The sequence below is a fragment of the Ascaphus truei genome, unplaced genomic scaffold (genome assembly GCF_040206685.1).
Source record: "Ascaphus truei isolate aAscTru1 unplaced genomic scaffold, aAscTru1.hap1 HAP1_SCAFFOLD_553, whole genome shotgun sequence".
Taxonomy (NCBI): domain Eukaryota; kingdom Metazoa; phylum Chordata; class Amphibia; order Anura; family Ascaphidae; genus Ascaphus; species Ascaphus truei.
This window is the reverse complement of record NW_027456885.1, coordinates 13,038-34,527: the sequence shown is the minus strand read 5'-3', so window position 1 is coordinate 34,527 and position 21,490 is coordinate 13,038. Positions and strand designations below refer to the sequence as shown.

Sequence of the window (21,490 nt, the reverse complement as noted above, 5' to 3'; positions counted from 1 at the left end):
GGGGAGACCAGTGACAGGAGTATTACAGGAGGGGAGAAGCCGGGGCAGGAAGGGGAGACCAGTGACAGGAGTATTACAGGAGGGGAGAAGCCCGGGGCAGGAAGGGGAGACCAGTGACAGGAGTATTACAGGAGGGGAGAAGCCGGGGCAGGAAGGGGAGACCAGTGACAGGAGTATTACAGGAGAGAAGAAGCCGGGGCAGCAAGGGGAGACCAGTGACAGGAGTATTACAGGAGGGGAGAAGCCGGGGCAGGAAGGGGAGACCAGTGACAGGGGTATTACAGGAGAGGAGAAGCCGGGGCAGGAAGGGGAGACCAGTGACAGGGGTATTAAAGGAGAGGAGAAGCCGGGGCAGGAATGGGAGAAGCCGGGGCAGGAAGGGGAGACCAGTGACAGGAGTATTACAGGAGGGGAGAAGCCGGGGCAGGAAGGGGAGACCAGTGACAGGAGTATTACAGGAGGGGAGGAGCCGGGGCAGGAAGGGGAGACCAGTGACAGGAGTATTACAGGAGGGGAGAAGCCGGGGCAGGAAGGGGAGACCAGTGACAGGAGTATTACAGGAGGGGAGAAGCCGGGCAGGGAGGGGAGAAGCCGGGGCAGGAAGGGGAGACCAGTGACAGGAGTATTACAGGAGAGGAGAAGCCGGGGCAGGAAGGGGAGACCAGTGACAGGAGTATTACAGGAGAGGAGAAGACGGGGCAAGAAGGGGAGACAAGTGACAGGAGTATTACAGGAGAGGAGAAGCCGGGGCAGGGAGGGGAGAAGCCGGGGCAGGAAGGGGAGACCAGTGACAGGAGTATTACAGGAGGGGAGAAGCCTGGGCAGGAAGGGGAGACCAGTGACAGGAGTATTACAGGAGGGGAGAAGCCGGGGCAGGAAGGGGAGACCAGTGACAGGAGTATTACAGGAGAGAAGAAGCCGGGGCAGCAAGGGGAGACCAGTGACAGGAGTATTACAGGAGGGGAGAAGCCGGGGCAGGAAGGGGAGACCAGTGACAGGAGTATTACAGGAGGGGAGAAGCCGGGGCAGGAAGGGGAGACCAGTGACAGGAGTATTACAGGAGAGAAGAAGCCGGGGCAGCAAGGGGAGACCAGTGACAGGGGTATTACAGGAGAGGAGAAGCCGGGGCAGGAAGGGGAGACCAGTGACAGGGGTATTACAGGAGAGGAGAAGCCGGGGCAGGAAGGGGAGAAGCCGGGGCAGGAAGGGGAGACCAGTGACAGGAGTATTACAGGAGGGGAGAAGCCGGGGCAGGAAGGGGAGACCAGTGACAGCAGTATTACAGGAGGGGAGGAGCCGGGGCAGGAAGGGGAGACCAGTGACAGGAGTATTACAGGAGGGGAGAAGCCGGGGCAGGAAGGGGAGACCAGTGACAGGAGTATTACAGGAGGGGAGAAGCCGGGGCAGGAAGGGGAGACCAGTGACAGGAGTATTACAGGAGGGGAGAAGCCGGGGCAGGAAGGGGAGACCAGTGACAGGAGTATTACAGGAGAGGAGAAGCCGGGGCAGGAAGGGGAGACCAGTGACAGGAGTATTACAGGAGAGGAGAAGACGGGGCAAGAAGGGGAGACAAGTGACAGGAGTATTACAGGAGAGGAGAAGCCGGGGCAGGGAGGGGAGAAGCCGGGGCAGGAAGGGGAGACCAGTGACAGGAGTATTACAGGAGGGGAGAAGCCGGGGCAGGAAGGGGAGACCAGTGACAGGAGTATTACAGGAGGGGAGAAGCCGGGGCAGGAAGGGGAGACCAGTGACAGGAGTATTACAGGAGAGGAGAAGCCGGGGCAGGAAGGGGAGACCAGTGACAGGAGTATTACAGGAGAGGAGACGACGGGGCAGGAAGGGGAGACAAGTGACAGGAGTATTACAGGAGAGGAGAAGCCGGGGCAGGGAGGGGAGAAGCCGGGGCAGGAAGGGGAGACCAGTGACAGGAGTATTACAGGAGGGGAGAAGCCTGGGCAGGAAGGGGAGACCAGTGACAGGAGTATTACAGGAGGGGAGAAGCCGGGGCAGGAAGGGGAGACCAGTGACAGGAGTATTACAGGAGGGGAGAAGCCCGGGGCAGGAAGGGGAGACCAGTGACAGGAGTATTACAGGAGGGGAGAAGCCGGGGCAGGAAGGGGAGACCAGTGACAGGAGTATTACAGGAGAGAAGAAGCCGGGGCAGCAAGGGGAGACCAGTGACAGGAGTATTACAGGAGGGGAGAAGCCGGGGCAGGAAGGGGAGACCAGTGACAGGGGTATTACAGGAGAGGAGAAGCCGGGGCAGGAAGGGGAGACCAGTGACAGGGGTATTAAAGGAGAGGAGAAGCCGGGGCAGGAATGGGAGAAGCCGGGGCAGGAAGGGGAGACCAGTGACAGGAGTATTACAGGAGGGGAGAAGCCGGGGCAGGAAGGGGAGACCAGTGACAGGAGTATTACAGGAGGGGAGAAGCCGGGGCAGGAAGGGGAGACCAGTGACAGGGGTATTACAGGAGAGGAGAAGCCGGGGCAGGAAGGGGAGAAGCCGGGGCAGGAAGGGGAGACCAGTGACAGGAGTATTACAGGAGGGGAGAAGCCGGGGCAGGAAGGGGAGACCAGTGACAGCAGTATTACAGGAGGGGAGGAGCCGGGGCAGGAAGGGGAGACCAGTGACAGGAGTATTACAGGAGGGGAGAAGCCGGGGCAGGAAGGGGAGACCAGTGACAGGAGTATTACAGGAGGGGAGAAGCCGGGGCAGGAAGGGGAGACCAGTGACAGGAGTATTACAGGAGGGGAGAAGCCGGGGCAGGAAGGGGAGACCAGTGACAGGAGTATTACAGGAGAGGAGAAGCCGGGGCAGGAAGGGGAGACCAGTGACAGGAGTATTACAGGAGAGGAGAAGACGGGGCAAGAAGGGGAGACAAGTGACAGGAGTATTACAGGAGAGGAGAAGCCGGGGCAGGGAGGGGAGAAGCCGGGGCAGGAAGGGGAGACCAGTGACAGGAGTATTACAGGAGGGGAGAAGCCGGGGCAGGAAGGGGAGACCAGTGACAGGAGTATTACAGGAGGGGAGAAGCCGGGGCAGGAAGGGGAGACCAGTGACAGGAGTATTACAGGAGAGGAGAAGCCGGGGCAGGAAGGGGAGACCAGTGACAGGAGTATTACAGGAGAGGAGACGACGGGGCAGGAAGGGGAGACAAGTGACAGGAGTATTACAGGAGAGGAGAAGCCGGGGCAGGGAGGGGAGAAGCCGGGGCAGGAAGGGGAGACCAGTGACAGGAGTATTACAGGAGGGGAGAAGCCTGGGCAGGAAGGGGAGACCAGTGACAGGAGTATTACAGGAGGGGAGAAGCCGGGGCAGGAAGGGGAGACCAGTGACAGGAGTATTACAGGAGGGGAGAAGCCCGGGGCAGGAAGGGGAGACCAGTGACAGGAGTATTACAGGAGGGGAGAAGCCGGGGCAGGAAGGGGAGACCAGTGACAGGAGTATTACAGGAGAGAAGAAGCCGGGGCAGCAAGGGGAGACCAGTGACAGGAGTATTACAGGAGGGGAGAAGCCGGGGCAGGAAGGGGAGACCAGTGACAGGGGTATTACAGGAGAGGAGAAGCCGGGGCAGGAAGGGGAGACCAGTGACAGGGGTATTAAAGGAGAGGAGAAGCCGGGGCAGGAATGGGAGAAGCCGGGGCAGGAAGGGGAGACCAGTGACAGGAGTATTACAGGAGGGGAGAAGCCGGGGCAGGAAGGGGAGACCAGTGACAGGGGTATTACAGGAGAGGAGAAGCCGGGGCAGGAAGGGGAGAAGCCGGGGCAGGAAGGGGAGACCAGTGACAGGAGTATTACAGGAGGGGAGAAGCCGGGGCAGGAAGGGGAGACCAGTGACAGCAGTATTACAGGAGGGGAGGAGCCGGGGCAGGAAGGGGAGACCAGTGACAGGAGTATTACAGGAGGGGAGAAGCCGGGGCAGGAAGGGGAGACCAGTGACAGGAGTATTACAGGAGGGGAGAAGCCGGGGCAGGAAGGGGAGACCAGTGACAGGAGTATTACAGGAGGGGAGAAGCCGGGGCAGGAAGGGGAGACCAGTGACAGGAGTATTACAGGAGAGGAGAAGCCGGGGCAGGAAGGGGAGACCAGTGACAGGAGTATTACAGGAGAGGAGAAGACGGGGCAAGAAGGGGAGACAAGTGACAGGAGTATTACAGGAGAGGAGAAGCCGGGGCAGGGAGGGGAGAAGCCGGGGCAGGAAGGGGAGACCAGTGACAGGAGTATTACAGGAGGGGAGAAGCCGGGGCAGGAAGGGGAGACCAGTGACAGGAGTATTACAGGAGGGGAGAAGCCGGGGCAGGAAGGGGAGACCAGTGACAGGAGTATTACAGGAGAGGAGAAGCCGGGGCAGGAAGGGGAGACCAGTGACAGGAGTATTACAGGAGAGGAGACGACGGGGCAGGAAGGGGAGACAAGTGACAGGAGTATTACAGGAGAGGAGAAGCCGGGGCAGGGAGGGGAGAAGCCGGGGCAGGAAGGGGAGACCAGTGACAGGAGTATTACAGGAGGGGAGAAGCCTGGGCAGGAAGGGGAGACCAGTGACAGGAGTATTACAGGAGGGGAGAAGCCGGGGCAGGAAGGGGAGACCAGTGACAGGAGTATTACAGGAGGGGAGAAGCCCGGGGCAGGAAGGGGAGACCAGTGACAGGAGTATTACAGGAGGGGAGAAGCCGGGGCAGGAAGGGGAGACCAGTGACAGGAGTATTACAGGAGAGAAGAAGCCGGGGCAGCAAGGGGAGACCAGTGACAGGAGTATTACAGGAGGGGAGAAGCCGGGGCAGGAAGGGGAGACCAGTGACAGGGGTATTACAGGAGAGGAGAAGCCGGGGCAGGAAGGGGAGACCAGTGACAGGGGTATTAAAGGAGAGGAGAAGCCGGGGCAGGAATGGGAGAAGCCGGGGCAGGAAGGGGAGACCAGTGACAGGAGTATTACAGGAGGGGAGAAGCCTGGGCAGGAAGGGGAGACCAGTGACAGGAGTATTACAGGAGGGGAGAAGCCGGGGCAGGAAGGGGAGACCAGTGACAGGAGTATTACAGGAGAGAAGAAGCCGGGGCAGCAAGGGGAGACCAGTGACAGGAGTATTACAGGAGGGGAGAAGCCGGGGCAGGAAGGGGAGACCAGTGACAGGAGTATTACAGGAGGGGAGAAGCCGGGGCAGGAAGGGGAGACCAGTGACAGGGGTATTACAGGAGAGGAGAAGCCGGGGCAGGAAGGGGAGAAGCCGGGGCAGGAAGGGGAGACCAGTGACAGGAGTATTACAGGAGGGGAGAAGCCGGGGCAGGAAGGGGAGACCAGTGACAGCAGTATTACAGGAGGGGAGGAGCCGGGGCAGGAAGGGGAGACCAGTGACAGGAGTATTACAGGAGGGGAGAAGCCGGGGCAGGAAGGGGAGACCAGTGACAGGAGTATTACAGGAGGGGAGAAGCCGGGGCAGGAAGGGGAGACCAGTGACAGGAGTATTACAGGAGGGGAGAAGCCGGGGCAGGAAGGGGAGACCAGTGACAGGAGTATTACAGGAGAGGAGAAGCCGGGGCAGGAAGGGGAGACCAGTGACAGGAGTATTACAGGAGAGGAGAAGACGGGGCAAGAAGGGGAGACAAGTGACAGGAGTATTACAGGAGAGGAGAAGCCGGGGCAGGGAGGGGAGAAGCCGGGGCAGGAAGGGGAGACCAGTGACAGGAGTATTACAGGAGGGGAGAAGCCGGGGCAGGAAGGGGAGACCAGTGACAGGAGTATTACAGGAGGGGAGAAGCCGGGGCAGGAAGGGGAGACCAGTGACAGGAGTATTACAGGAGAGGAGAAGCCGGGGCAGGAAGGGGAGACCAGTGACAGGAGTATTACAGGAGAGGAGACGACGGGGCAGGAAGGGGAGACAAGTGACAGGAGTATTACAGGAGAGGAGAAGCCGGGGCAGGGAGGGGAGAAGCCGGGGCAGGAAGGGGAGACCAGTGACAGGAGTATTACAGGAGGGGAGAAGCCTGGGCAGGAAGGGGAGACCAGTGACAGGAGTATTACAGGAGGGGAGAAGCCGGGGCAGGAAGGGGAGACCAGTGACAGGAGTATTACAGGAGGGGAGAAGCCCGGGGCAGGAAGGGGAGACCAGTGACAGGAGTATTACAGGAGGGGAGAAGCCGGGGCAGGAAGGGGAGACCAGTGACAGGAGTATTACAGGAGAGAAGAAGCCGGGGCAGCAAGGGGAGACCAGTGACAGGAGTATTACAGGAGGGGAGAAGCCGGGGCAGGAAGGGGAGACCAGTGACAGGGGTATTACAGGAGAGGAGAAGCCGGGGCAGGAAGGGGAGACCAGTGACAGGGGTATTAAAGGAGAGGAGAAGCCGGGGCAGGAATGGGAGAAGCCGGGGCAGGAAGGGGAGACCAGTGACAGGAGTATTACAGGAGGGGAGAAGCCGGGGCAGGAAGGGGAGACCAGTGACAGGAGTATTACAGGAGGGGAGGAGCCGGGGCAGGAAGGGGAGACCAGTGACAGGAGTATTACAGGAGAGGAGAAGCCGGGGCAGGAAGGGGAGACCAGTGACAGGAGTATTACAGGAGAGGAGAAGACGGGGCAAGAAGGGGAGACAAGTGACAGGAGTATTACAGGAGAGGAGAAGCCGGGGCAGGGAGGGGAGAAGCCGGGGCAGGAAGGGGAGACCAGTGACAGGAGTATTACAGGAGGGGAGAAGCCGGGGCAGGAAGGGGAGACCAGTGACAGGAGTATTACAGGAGGGGAGGAGCCGGGGTAGGAAGGGGAGACAAGTGACAGGAGTATTACAGGAGAGGAGAAGCCGGGGCAGGAAGGGGAGGCCATTGACAGGAGTATTACAGGAGAGGAGAAGCCGGGGCAGGAAGGGGAGACCAGTGACAGGAGTATTACAGGAGGGGAGAAGCCGGGGCAGGAAGGGGAGACCAGTGACAGCAGTATTACAGGAGGGGAGGAGCCGGGGCAGGAAGGGGAGACCAGTGACAGGAGTATTACAGGAGGGGAGAAGCCGGGGCAGGAAGGGGAGACCAGTGACAGGAGTATTACAGGAGGGGAGAAGCCGGGGCAGGAAGGGGAGACCAGTGACAGGAGTATTACAGGAGGGGAGAAGCCGGGGCAGGAAGGGGAGACCAGTGACAGGAGTATTACAGGAGAGGAGAAGCCGGGGCAGGAAGGGGAGACCAGTGACAGGAGTATTACAGGAGAGGAGAAGACGGGGCAAGAAGGGGAGACAAGTGACAGGAGTATTACAGGAGAGGAGAAGCCGGGGCAGGGAGGGGAGAAGCCGGGGCAGGAAGGGGAGACCAGTGACAGGAGTATTACAGGAGGGGAGAAGCCGGGGCAGGAAGGGGAGACCAGTGACAGGAGTATTACAGGAGGGGAGAAGCCGGGGCAGGAAGGGGAGACCAGTGACAGGAGTATTACAGGAGAGGAGAAGCCGGGGCAGGAAGGGGAGACCAGTGACAGGAGTATTACAGGAGAGGAGACGACGGGGCAGGAAGGGGAGACAAGTGACAGGAGTATTACAGGAGAGGAGAAGCCGGGGCAGGGAGGGGAGAAGCCGGGGCAGGAAGGGGAGACCAGTGACAGGAGTATTACAGGAGGGGAGAAGCCTGGGCAGGAAGGGGAGACCAGTGACAGGAGTATTACAGGAGGGGAGAAGCCGGGGCAGGAAGGGGAGACCAGTGACAGGAGTATTACAGGAGGGGAGAAGCCCGGGGCAGGAAGGGGAGACCAGTGACAGGAGTATTACAGGAGGGGAGAAGCCGGGGCAGGAAGGGGAGACCAGTGACAGGAGTATTACAGGAGAGAAGAAGCCGGGGCAGCAAGGGGAGACCAGTGACAGGAGTATTACAGGAGGGGAGAAGCCGGGGCAGGAAGGGGAGACCAGTGACAGGGGTATTACAGGAGAGGAGAAGCCGGGGCAGGAAGGGGAGACCAGTGACAGGGGTATTAAAGGAGAGGAGAAGCCGGGGCAGGAATGGGAGAAGCCGGGGCAGGAAGGGGAGACCAGTGACAGGAGTATTACAGGAGGGGAGAAGCCGGGGCAGGAAGGGGAGACCAGTGACAGGAGTATTACAGGAGGGGAGGAGCCGGGGCAGGAAGGGGAGACCAGTGACAGGAGTATTACAGGAGGGGAGAAGCCGGGGCAGGAAGGGGAGACCAGTGACAGGAGTATTACAGGAGGGGAGAAGCCGGGCAGGGAGGGGAGAAGCCGGGGCAGGAAGGGGAGACCAGTGACAGGAGTATTACAGGAGAGGAGAAGCCGGGGCAGGAAGGGGAGACCAGTGACAGGAGTATTACAGGAGAGGAGAAGACGGGGCAAGAAGGGGAGACAAGTGACAGGAGTATTACAGGAGAGGAGAAGCCGGGGCAGGGAGGGGAGAAGCCGGGGCAGGAAGGGGAGACCAGTGACAGGAGTATTACAGGAGGGGAGAAGCCGGGGCAGGAAGGGGAGACCAGTGACAGGAGTATTACAGGAGGGGAGGAGCCGGGGTAGGAAGGGGAGACAAGTGACAGGAGTATTACAGGAGAGGAGAAGCCGGGGCAGGAAGGGGAGGCCATTGACAGGAGTATTACAGGAGAGGAGAAGCCGGGGCAGGAAGGGGAGACCAGTGACAGGAGTATTACAGGAGGGGAGAAGCCGGGGCAGGAAGGGGAGACCAGTGACAGGAGTATTACAGGAGGGGAGAAGCCGGGGCAGGAAGGGGAGACCAGTGACAGGAGTATTACAGGAGGGGAGAAGCCGGGGCAGGAAGGGGAGACCAGTGACAGGAGTATTACAGGGGGGGAGAAGCCGGGGCAGGAAGGGGAGACCAGTGACAGGAGTATTACAGGAGGGGAGAAGCCGGGGCAGGAAGGGGAGACCAGTGACAGGAGTATTACAGGAGAGGAGAAGCCGGGGCAGGAAGGGGAGACCAGTGACAGGAGTATTACAGGAGAGGAGAAGACGGGGCAGGAAGGGGAGACAAGTGACAGGAGTATTACAGGAGAGGAGAAGCCGGGGCAGGGAGGGGAGAAGCCGGGGCAGGAAGGGGAGACCAGTGACAGGAGTATTACAGGAGGGGAGAAGCCTGGGCAGGAAGGGGAGACCAGTGACAGGAGTATTACAGGAGGGGAGAAGCCGGGGCAGGAAGGGGAGACCAGTGACAGGAGTATTACAGGAGGGGAGAAGCCCGGGGCAGGAAGGGGAGACCAGTGACAGGAGTATTACAGGAGGGGAGAAGCCGGGGCAGGAAGGGGAGACCAGTGACAGGAGTATTACAGGAGAGAAGAAGCCGGGGCAGCAAGGGGAGACCAGTGACAGGAGTATTACAGGAGGGGAGAAGCCGGGGCAGGAAGGGGAGACCAGTGACAGGGGTATTACAGGAGAGGAGAAGCCGGGGCAGGAAGGGGAGACCAGTGACACGGGTATTAAAGGAGAGGAGAAGCCGGGGCAGGAAGGGGAGAAGCCGGGGCAGGAAGGGGAGACCAGTGACAGGAGTATTACAGGAGGGGAGAAGCCGGGGCAGGAAGGGGAGACCAGTGACAGGAGTATTACAGGAGGGGAGGAGCCGGGGCAGGAAGGGGAGACCAGTGACAGGAGTATTACAGGAGGGGAGAAGCCGGGGCAAGAAGGTGAGACCAGTGACAGGAGTATTACAGGAGGGGAGAAGCCGGGGCAGGAAGGGGAGACCAGTGACAGGAGTATTACAGGAGGGGAGAAGCCGGGCAGGGAGGGGAGAAGCCGGGGCAGGAAGGGGAGACCAGTGACAGGAGTATTACAGGAGAGGAGAAGCCGGGGCAGGAAGGGGAGACCAGTGACAGGAGTATTACAGGAGAGGAGAAGACGGGGCAAGAAGGGGAGACAAGTGACAGGAGTATTACAGGAGAGGAGAAGCCGGGGCAGGGAGGGGAGAAGCCGGGGCAGGAAGGGGAGACCAGTGACAGGAGTATTACAGGAGGGGAGAAGCCGGGGCAGGAAGGGGAGACCAGTGACAGGAGTATTACAGGAGGGGAGAAGCCGGGGCAGGAAGGGGAGACCAGTGACAGGAGTATTACAGGAGGGGAGAAGCCCAGGGCAGGAAGGGGAGACCAGTGACAGGAGTATTACAGGAGGGGAGAAGCCAGGGCAGGAAGGGGAGACCAGTGACAGGAGTATTACAGCAGAGAAGAAGCCGGGGCAGGAAGGGGAGACCAGTGACAGGAGTATTACAGGAGAGGAGAAGCTGGGGCAGGAAGGGGAGACCAGTGACAGGAGTATTACAGGAGAGGAGAAGCCGGGGCAGGAAGGAGAGACCAGTGACAGGAGTATTACAGGAGAGGAGAAGCCGGGGCAGGAAGGGGAGACCAGTGACAGGAGTATTACAGGAGAGAAGCCGGGGCAGGAAGGGGAGACCAGTGACAGGAGTATTACAGGAGAGGAGAAGCTGGGGCAGGAAGGGGAGACCAGTGACAGGAGTATTACAGGAGAGGAGAAGCCGGGGCAGGAAGGGGAGACCAGTGACAGGAGTATTACAGGAGAGGAGAAGCCGGGGCAGGAAGGAGAGACCAGTGACAGGAGTATTACAGGAGGGGAGAAGCCGGGGCAGGAAGGGGAGACCAGTGACAGGAGTATTACAGGAGGGGAGAAGCCGGGGCAGGAAGGGGAGACCAGTGACAGGAGTATTACAGGAGAGGAGAAGCTGGGGCAGGAAGGGGAGACCAGAGACAGGAGTATTACAGGAGGGGAGAAGCCGGGGCAGGAAGGGGAGACCAGTGACAGGAGTATTACAGGAGAGGAGAAGCCGGGGCAGGAAGGGGAGACCGGTGACAGGAGTATTACAGGAGAGGAGAAGCCTGGGCAGGAAGGGGAGACCAGTGACAGGAGTATTACAGGAGGGGAGAAGCCGGGGAAGGAAGGGGAGACCAGTGACAGGAGTATTACAGGAGAGGAGAAGCCGGGGCAGGAAGGGGAGACCAGTGACAGGAGTATTACAGGAGGGGAGAAGCCGGGGCAGGAAGGGGAGACCAGTGACAGGAGTATTACAGGAGGGGAGAAGCCGGGGCAGGAAGGGGAGACCAGTGACAGGAGTATTACAGGAGAGGAGAAGCCGGGGCAGGAAGGGGAGACCAGTGACAGGAGTATTACAGGAGGGGAGAAGACGGGGCAGGAAGAGGAGGCCAGTGACAGGAGTATTACAGGAGGGGAGAAGCCGGGGCAGGAAGGGGAGACCAGTGACAGGAGTATTACAGGAGAGGAGAAGCCGGGGCAGGAAGGGGAGGCCAGTGACAGGAGTATTACAGGAGGGGAGAAGCCGGGGCAGGAAGGGGAGACCAGTGACAGGAGTATTACAGGAGGGGAGAAGCCGGGCAGGAAGGGGAGACCAGTGACAGGAGTATTACAGGGGGGGAGAAGCCGGGGCAGAAAGGGGAGACCAGTGACAAGAGTATTACAGGAGGGGAGAAGCCGGGGCAGGAAGGGGAGAACAGTGACAGGAGTATTACAGGAGGGGAGAATCCGGGGCAGGAAGGGGAGACCAGTGACAGGAGTATTACAGGATGGGAGAAGCCGGGGCATGAAGGGGAGACCAGTGACAGGAGTATTACAGGAGGGGAGGAGCCGGGGTAGGAAGGGGAGACCAGTAACAGGAGTATTACAGGAGAGGAGAAGCCGGGGCAGGAAGGGGAGACCAGTGACAGGTGTATTACAGGAGAGGAGAAGCTGGGGCAGGAAGGGGAGGCCAGTGACAGGAGTTTTAGTGGAGAAGAGAATCCGGGGCAGGAAGGGGAGACCAGTGACAGGAGTATTACAGGAGGGGAGAAGCCGGGGCAGGAAGGGGAGACCAGTGACAGGAGTATTACAGGAGGGGAGGAGCCGGGGCAGCAAGGGGAGACCAGTGACAGGAGTATTACAGGAGGGGAGAAGCCGGGGCAGGAAGGGGAGACCAGTGACAGGGGTATTACAGGAGAGGAGCAGCCGGGGCAGGAAGGGGAGACCAGTGACAGGGGTATTAAAGGAGAGGAGAAGCCGGGGCAGGAAGGGGAGAAGCCGGGGCAGGAAGGGGAGACCAGTGACAGGAGTATTACAGGAGGGGAGAAGCCGGGGCAGGAAGGGGAGACCAGTGACAGGAGTATTACAGGAGGGGAGGAGCCGGGGCAGGAAGGGGAGACCAGTGACAGGAGTATTACAGGAGGGGAGAAGCCGGGGCAGGAAGGGGAGACCAGTGACAGGAGTATTAGAGGAGGGGAGAAGCCGGGGCAGGAAGGAGAGACCAGTGACAGGAGTATTACAGGAGGGGAGAAGCCGGGCAGGGAGGGGAGAAGCCGGGGCAGGAAGGGGAGACCAGTGACAGGAGTATTACAGGAGAGGAGAAGCCGGGGCAGGAAGGGGAGACCAGTGACAGGAGTATTACAGGAGAGGAGAAGACGGGGCAAGAAGGGGAGACAAGTGACAGGAGTATTACAGGAGAGGAGAAGCCGGGGCAGGGAGGGGAGAAGCCGGGGCAGGAAGGGGAGACCAGTGACAGGAGTATTACAGGAGGGGAGAAGCCGGGGCAGGAAGGGGAGACCAGTGACAGGAGTATTACAGGAGGGGAGAAGCCGGGGCAGGAAGGGGAGACCAGTGACAGGAGTATTACAGGAGGGGAGAAGCCCAGGGCAGGAAGGGGAGACCAGTGACAGGAGTATTACAGGAGGGGAGAAGCCGGGGCAGGAAGGGGAGACCAGTGACAGGAGTATTACAGGAGGGGAGAAGCCCAGGGCAGGAAGGGGAGACCAGTGACAGGAGTATTACAGGAGGGGAGAAGCCGGGGCAGGAAGGGGAGACCAGTGACAGGAGTATTACAGGAGAGAAGAAGCCGGGGCAGGAAGGGGAGACCAGTGACAGGAGTATTACAGGAGAGGAGAAGCTGGGGCAGGAAGGGGAGACCAGTGACAGGAGTATTACAGGAGAGGAGAAGCCGGGGCAGGAAGGGGAGACCAGTGACAGGAGTATTACAGGAGAGGAGAAGCCGGGGCAGGAAGGGGAGACCAGTGACAGGAGTATTACAGGAGAGGAGAAGCTGGGGCAGGAAGGGGAGACCAGTGACAGGAGTATTACAGGAGAGGAGAAGCCGGGGCAGGAAGGGGAGACCAGTGACAGGAGTATTACAGGAGAGGAGAAGCCGGGGCAGGAAGGAGAGACCAGTGACAGGAGTATTACAGGAGAGGAGAAGCCGGGGCAGGAAGGGGAGACCAGTGACAGGAGTATTACAGGAGAGGAGAAGCCGGGGCAGGAAGGGGAGACCAGTGACAGGAGTATTACAGGAGAGGAGAAGCTGGGGCAGGAAGGGGAGACCAGTGACAGGAGTATTACAGGAGAGGAGAAGCCGGGGCAGGAAGGGGAGACCAGTGACAGGAGTATTACAGGAGAGGAGAAGCCGGGGCAGGAAGGAGAGACCAGTGACAGGAGTATTACAGGAGGGGAGAAGCCGGGGCAGGAAGGGGAGACCAGTGACAGGAGTATTACAGGAGGGGAGAAGCCGGGGCAGGAAGGGGAGACCAGTGACAGGAGTATTACAGGAGAGGAGAAGCTGGGGCAGGAAGGGGAGACCAGTGACAGGAGTATTACAGGAGGGGAGAAGCCGGGGCAGGAAGGGGAGACCGGTGACAGGAGTATTACAGGAGAGGAGAAGCCTGGGCAGGAAGGGGAGACCAGTGACAGGAGTATTACAGGAGGGGAGAAGCCGGGGAAGGAAGGGGAGACCAGTGACAGGAGTATTACAGGAGAGGAGAAGCCGGGGCAGGAAGGGGAGACCAGTGACAGGAGTATTACAGGAGGGGAGAAGCCGGGGCAGGAAGGGGAGGCCAGTGACAGGAGTATTACAGGAGGGGAGAAGCCGGGGCAGGAAGGGGAGACCAGTGACAGGAGTATTACAGGGGGGGAGAAGCCGGGGCAGGAAGGGGAGACCAGTGACAAGAGTATTACAGGAGGGGAGAAGCCGGGGCAGGAAGGGGAGAACAGTGACAGGAGTATTACAGGAGGGGAGAATCCGGGGCAGGAAGGGGAGACCAGTGACAGGAGTATTACAGGATGGGAGAAGCCGGGGCATGAAGGGGAGACCAGTGACAGGAGTATTACAGGAGGGGAGGAGCCGGGGTAGGAAGGGGAGACCAGTAACAGGAGTATTACAGGAGAGGAGAAGCCGGGGCAGGAAGGGGAGACCAGTGACAGGTGTATTACAGGAGAGGAGAAGCTGGGGCAGGAAGGGGAGGCCAGTGACAGGAGTTTTAGTGGAGAAGAGAATCCGGGGCAGGAAGGGGAGACCAGTGACAGGAGTATTACAGGAGGGGAGAAGCCGGGGCAGGAAGGGGAGACCAGTGACAGGAGTATTACAGGAGGGGAGGAGCCGGGGTAGGAAGGGGAGACCAGTGACAGGAGTATTACAGGAGAGGAGAAGCCGGGGCAGGAAGGGGAGACAAGTGACAGGAGTATTACAGGAGGGGAGAAGCCGGGGCAGGAAGGGGAGACCAGTGACAGGAGTATTACAGGAGGGGAGAAGCCGGGGCAGGAAGGGGAGACCAGTGACAGGAGTATTACAGGAGGGGAGGAGCCGGGGTAGGAAGGGGAGACCAGTGACAGGAGTATTACAGGAGAGGAGAAGCCGGGGCAGGAAGGGGAGGCCAGTGACAGGAGTATTACAGGAGAGGAGAAGCCGGGGCAGGAAGGGGAGACCAGTGACAGGAGTATTACAGGAGGGGAGAAGCCGGGGCAGGAAGGGGAGACCAGTGACAGGAGTATTACAGGAGGGGAGAAGCCGGGGCAGGAAGGGGAGACCAGTGACAGGAGTATTACAGGAGGGGAGAAGCCGGGGCAGGAAGGGGAGACCAGTGACAGGAGTATTACAGGGGGGGAGAAGCCGGGGCAGGAAGGGGAGACCAGTGACAAGAGTATTACAGGAGGGGAGAAGCCGAGGCAGGAAGGGGAGAACAGTGACAGGAGTATTACAGGAGGGGAGAATCCGGGGCAGGAAGGGGAGACCAGTGACAGGAGTATTACAGGATGGGAGAAGCCGGGGCATGAAGGGGAGACCAGTGACAGGAGTATTACAGGAGGGGAGGAGCCGGGGTAGGAAGGGGAGACCAGTAACAGGAGTATTACAGGAGAGGAGAAGCCGGGGCATGAAGGGGAGACCAGTGACAGGAGTATTACAGGAGGGGAGGAGCCGGGGTAGGAAGGGGAGACCAGTAACAGGAGTATTACAGGAGAGGAGAAGCCGGGGCAGGAAGGGGAGACCAGTGACAGGAGTATTACAGGAGAAGAGAAGCCGGGGCAGGAAGGGGAGACCAGTGACAGGAGTATTACAGGAGGGGAGGAGCCGGGGTAGGAAGGGGAGACCAGTAACAGGAGTATTACAGGAGAGGAGAAGCCGGGGCAGGAAGGGGAGACCAGTGACAGGAGTATTACAGGAGAAGAGAAGCCGGGGCAGGAAGGGGAGACCAGTGACAGGAGTATTACAGGAGGGGAGAAGCCGGGGCAGGAAGGGGAGACCAGTGACAGGAGTATTACAGGAGGGGAGGAGCCGGGGCAGGAAGGGGAGACCAGTGACAGGAGTATTACAGGAGAGGAGAAGCCGGGGCAGGAAGGGGAGACCAGTGACAGGAGTATTACAGGAGAGGAGAAGCCGGGGCAGGAAGGGGAGACAAGTGACAGGAGTATTACAGGAGGGGAGAAGCCGGGGCAGGAAGGGGAGACCAGTGACAGGAGTATTACAGGAGGGGAGAAGCCGGGGCAGGAAGGGGAGACCAGTGACAGGAGTATTACAGGAGGGGAGGAGCCGGGGTAGGAAGGGGAGACCAGTGACAGGAGTATTACAGGAGAGGAGAAGCCGGGGCAGGAAGGGGAGGCCAGTGACAGGAGTATTACAGGAGAGGAGAAGCCGGGGCAGGAAGGGGAGACCAGTGACAGGAGTATTACAGGAGGGGAGAAGCCGGGGCAGGAAGGGGAGACCAGTGACAGGAGTATTACAGGAGGGGAGAAGCCGGGGCAGGAAGGGGAGACCAGTGACAGGAGTATTAGAGATCGATCGGGATATTTTACTCTTAGTGAAACTATGCTCGTAATAAACCATTTCTACACAGCACAAGTACAGCGCGGGCAGCGGCAGTGCCAGCCTCCCCCTCATACACACTACTACACCATGCCATGTATACACAGCGCAGGTACAGCGCGGGCAGCGGCAGTGCCAGCCTCCCCATCACACACTACACCATGACATGTATACACAGCACAGGTACAGCGCGGGCAGCGGCAGTGCCAGCTTCCCCCTCACACACTACTACGCCATGCCATGTATACACAGCACAGGTACAGCGCGGGCAGCGGCAGTGCCAGCCTCCCCCTCACACACTACTACACCATGACATGTATACACAGCACAGGTACAGCGCGGGCAGCGGCAGTGCCAGCCTCCCCCTCACACACTACTACACCATGCCATGTATACACAGCACAGGTACAGTGTGGGCAGCGGCAGTGCCAGCCTCCTCCTCACACACACTACTACACCATGCCATGTATACACAGCACAGGTACAGCGCGGGCAGCGGCAGTGCCAGCCTCCCCCTCACACACTACACCATGACATGTATACACAGCACAGGTACAGCGCGGGCAGCAGCAGTGCCAGCCTCCCCCTCACACACTACTACACCAATCCATGTATACACAGCACAAGTACAGCGTGGGCAGCGGCAGTGCCAGCCTCCCCCTCACACACTACACCATGACATGTATACACAGCACAGGTACAGCGCAGGCAGCGGCAGTGCCAGCCTCCCCCTCACACACTACTACACCATGCCATGTATACACAGCACAGGTACAGCGTGGGCAGCGGCAGTGCCAGCCTCCCCCTCACACACTACTACACCATGCCATGTATACACAGCACAGGTACAGCGCGGGCAGCGGTAGTGCCAGCCTCCCCCTCACACACACTACTACACCATGCCATGTATACACAGCACAGGTACAGAGCGGGCAGCGGCAGTGCCAGCCTCCCCCTCACACACTACTACACCATGCCATGTATACACAGCACAGGTACAGCGCGGGCAGCGGCAGTGCCAGCCTCCCCCTCACACACTACTACACCATGCCATGTATACACAGCACAGGTACAGCGCGGGCAGCGGCAGTGCCAGCCTCTCCCTCACACACACTACTACACCATGCCATGTATACACAGCACAGGTACAGCACGGGCAGTGGCAGCCTCCCCCTCACACACTACACCATGACATGTATACACAGCACAGGTACAGCGCGGGCAGCGGCAGTGCCAGCCTCCCCCTCACACACTGATACACCATGCCATGTATACACAGCACAGGTACAACACGGGCAGCGCCCCTCACACACACTATTACACCATGACATGTATACACAGCACAGGTACAGCGCGGGCAGCGCAGTGCCAGCCTCTCCCTCATACACACTACTACACCATGCCATGTATACACAGCACAGGTACAGCGCAGGCAGCGGCAGTGCCAGCCTCCCCCTCACACACTACTACACCATGACATGTATACACAGCACAGGCAGCGGCAGTGCCAGCCTCCCCCTCACACACACTACTACACCATGCCATGTATACACAGCACAGGTACAGCGCAGGCAGCGGCAGTGCCAGCCTCCCCCTCACACTACTACACCATGACATGTATACACAGCACAGGTACAGCGCGGGCAGCGGCAGTGCCAGCCTCCCCCTCACACACACTACTACACCATGACATGTATACACAGCACAGGTACAGCGCGGGCAGCTGCAGTGCCAGCCTCCCCCACACACACTACTACACCATGACATGTATACACAGCACAGGTACAGCGCGGGCAGCGGCAGTGCCAGCCTCCCCGTCACACTACTACACCATGACATGTATACACAGCACAGGTACAGCGCGGGCAGCGGCAGTGCCAGCCTCCCCCTCACACACACTACTACACCATGCCATGTATACACAGCACAGGTACAGCGCGGGCAGCGGCAGTGCCAGCCTCCCCCTCACACACACTACTACACCATGACATGTATACACAGCACAGGTACAGCGTGGGCAGCGGCAGTGCCAGCCTCCTCCTCATACACTACTACACCATGCCATGTATACACAGCACAGGTACAGCGCGGGCAGCGGCAGTGCCAGCCTCCTCCTCACACACTGCTACACCATGACATTTATACACAGCACAGGTACAGCGCGGGCAGCGGCAGTGCCAGCCTCCCCGTCACACTACTACACCATGACATGTATACACAGCACAGGTACAGCGTGGGCAGCGGCAGTGCCAGCCTCTCCCTCACACACTACTACACCATGACATGTATACACAGCACAGGTACAGCACAGGTACAGCGCGGGCAGCGGCAGTGCCAGCCTCCCCGTCACACTACTACGCCATGACATGTATACACAGCACAGGTACAGCGCGGGCAGTGGCAGTGCCAGCCTCCCCCTCACACACTACTACACCATGCCATGTATACACAGCACAGGTACAGCGTGGGCAGCGGCAGTGCCAGCCTCCCCCTCACACTACTACACCATGACATGTATACACAGCACAGGTACAGCGCGGGCAGCGGCAGTGCCAGCCTCCCCCTCTCGTACCGTGGCTCACGACAGGTGTGAGGGCCGCCTCCTTCCCCGTTGGGTTCTTTGGGGTCACGCACGTGGTCTCGGATTTCCGGGTCTCCTGGGGTTTCTCCGTGTTGCTGCCCTGCTGTGGACACAGAGATAAAGTTGGTGGCGGAGCCGTGGGCTCAGGCACGTGGCGGAGCCGTGGGCTCAGGCACGTGGCGGAGCCGTGGGCTCAGGCACGTGGCAGAGCACGTGGGCTCAGGCACGTGGCAGAGCACGTGGGCTCAGGCACGTGGCGGAGCCCGTGGGCTCGGGCATGTGGCGGAACCGTGGGCTCAGGCACGTGATCGCTGTGACAAGTCCACAAAACGGACAGGTTATCAAGTCATGCGATATTCATGTGACCTTGGCTCGTCAGTAGCGTGTTCTTAGCCTGGTAGTAGCCCCAGTGTTGCATGTTAGTGGCGTGTTCTTAGTGTAACATTAGCACGCTTATGGCCCATCAGCTGCATGATCAAAGGGCTACACATTACACACAGGGGACACAGACCGAAGGGGCGTTGCAGCCGGGGTTAGGAGTTACACGTTGCACACGCGGGTAGGAGTTACACGTTGCACACGCGGGTAGGAGTTACACGTTGCACACGCGGGTAGGAGTTACACGTTGCACACGCGGGTAGGAGTTACACGTTGCACACGCGGGTAGGAGTTACACGTTGCACACGCAGGTAGGAGTTACACGTTGCACACGCGGGTAGGAGTTACACGCTGCACACAAGGGTAGGAGTTACACGTTGCACACGCGGGTAGGAGTTATACGTTGCACACGTGGGTAGGAGTTAGACGTTGCACATGCGGGTAGGAGTTATATGTTGCACACGCGGGTAGGAGTTACACGTTGCACACGTGGGTAGGAGTTACACGTTGCACACGTGGGTAGGAGTTATATGTTGCACACGCGGGTAGGAGTTACACGCTGCACACAAGGGTAGGAGTTACACGTTGCACACGCGGGTAGGAGTTATACGTTGCACACGTGGGTAGGAGTTAGACGTTGCACATGCGGGTAGGAGTTATATGTTGCACACGCGGGTAGGAGTTACACGTTGCACACGTGGGTAGGAGTTACACGTTGCACACGTGGGTAGGAGTTATATGTTGCACACGTGGGTAGGAGTTACACGTTGCACACGTGGGTAGGAGTTACACGTTGCACACGCGGGTAGGAGTTACATGTTGCACACGCGGGTAGGAGTTACACGTTGCACACGCGGGTAGGAGTGTCTCCCCGCTCCGGTGAGCTGCTTAACGCTGGTGCGCTGGTAGATACTGCCCCGTCTGTTGCCCACCAATGTCTTGGCGTGTACTTTTTCTTCTCCAGTGCATTACAAGAATTAGAATACTAGCATGTTATTAGCATGATCTTCCCATGCCCCTCGCGTGTTAATACCACCACTTCAATGGCCTTGGCACTGTTTGTGCTGCCCCTTCATGTGACCTCAGCGTGTCCTTGGCATGTTCCCGGGCCTTACCTCGCTGTCGCCAATCAGAGCTATGAGCTGCTTCGCTCGCTGATCCATGAGACTGACGTGTCTGATCGGGTTAATGAGAGCGTCGGCATAATCTGGGGGGCAAGAGGTCAGAGGTTAATGTCAGGTCACTCCCGGGAGGAGCACAGGACAGAGCGGTGCAGTGGGATTGTAAATCGCAGATCCGAAACGGTGGCAAACTTGCTTGTGTAGATCTCAGAAGGGAGGCCGCTCAGTATAAGGGAATATCCCGCAGCGCAATCCGCACAGATTTTATACTATAAAAGAGGAAGAGCCGAACTTAGTGTGTACGAAAACTAAACGCATGGTCACAACAATAATGACATCGCAGGTGGTTTGTCTTCTCCCCGTCCCCTCGGTGGCGCCGATGGTCTGGGGAACCTTCCCCAGCTGCTGACCTCCTTGCCGGCGTCTCCGTGGGGCCCCGTCGCAGCACATCCGGTTTCGGTTCAGGGCTGTAAAGCGCGTCGGTGAGTACTCCTGATAAAGCCTATCCCGTGGCGAAACGCGTGGACTGGGAGTCACCAGTCAGCAGACCTCAAGCACTCACAGTCACGCTGTACAGCCCTGAACCGAAACCGGATGTGACGCGACGGGGCCCCACGGAGACGCCGGCAAGGAGGTCAGCAGCTGGGGAAGGTTCCCCAGACCATCGGCGCCACCGAGGGGACGGGGAGAAGACAAACCACCTGCGATGTCATTATTGTTGTGACCATGCGTTTAGTTTTCGTACACACTAAGTTCGGCTCTTCCTCTTTTATAGTATAAAATCTGTGCGGATTGCTCTGCGGGATATTCCCTTATACTGAGCGGCCTCCCTTCTGAGATCTACACAAGCAAGTTTGCCACCGTTTCGGAGCTGCGATTTACATTCCCACTGCACCGCTCTGTCCTGTGCTCCTCCTGGATTTGGAAGAACATTTCAGCCTTCCTGGGACCAGCGGAGACCGTCCCGAACAGAGGTTTTGAGCAGGGAGTTTTGTCACTTTTTTATTTTATGCACAAATATTTGGGCCCTTTATATAGTGTTCAGTATTATCACTTTACCATTTCACTTGAAACACTTAACATTGACTGTAGGAGCACCTAATTGATCACTATTTGCTCAAGGTCACTCTCCAGGACTGGTCAGAGGTCAAAAGTGACAGGGGTCGGAGGTCACATGTAATAAAGGGGTCAGATGCGACATAAAAGTAGGTCAAGAGGTCGTAGGTAACGTGGGGGTGTGAGGTCACTCACCCTGGTGGTCGTCAGGAATGTAATCGTTTGCTTCGGTGTAAACGAGCAGAACCGGGAGGCAGAGAGGCTGATTAATCTCATTCCTGAGACAGAGGTAATGATACCCTGAGAAGGGAGGGGGGAAAGAG

The 21,490-nt window shown here is 59.1% G+C and overlaps 1 protein-coding gene across 1 annotated transcript in view; it reads right to left on the bottom strand.

Moving 5' to 3' along the window:
* Positions 1-21,490, bottom strand: part of PLCB3 (phospholipase C beta 3) — a 55,776-nt gene that overhangs the window by 21,258 nt on the left and 13,028 nt on the right. The window contains exons 7-9 of the mRNA XM_075584365.1: positions 21,363-21,467; positions 20,106-20,197; positions 18,604-18,715 (exon numbers count right to left, since the gene is read on the bottom strand). Coding sequence (XP_075440480.1) covers positions 18,604-18,715; positions 20,106-20,197; positions 21,363-21,467 — 309 coding nt within the window. The remainder of the gene's footprint in view (positions 1-18,603; positions 18,716-20,105; positions 20,198-21,362; positions 21,468-21,490) is intronic.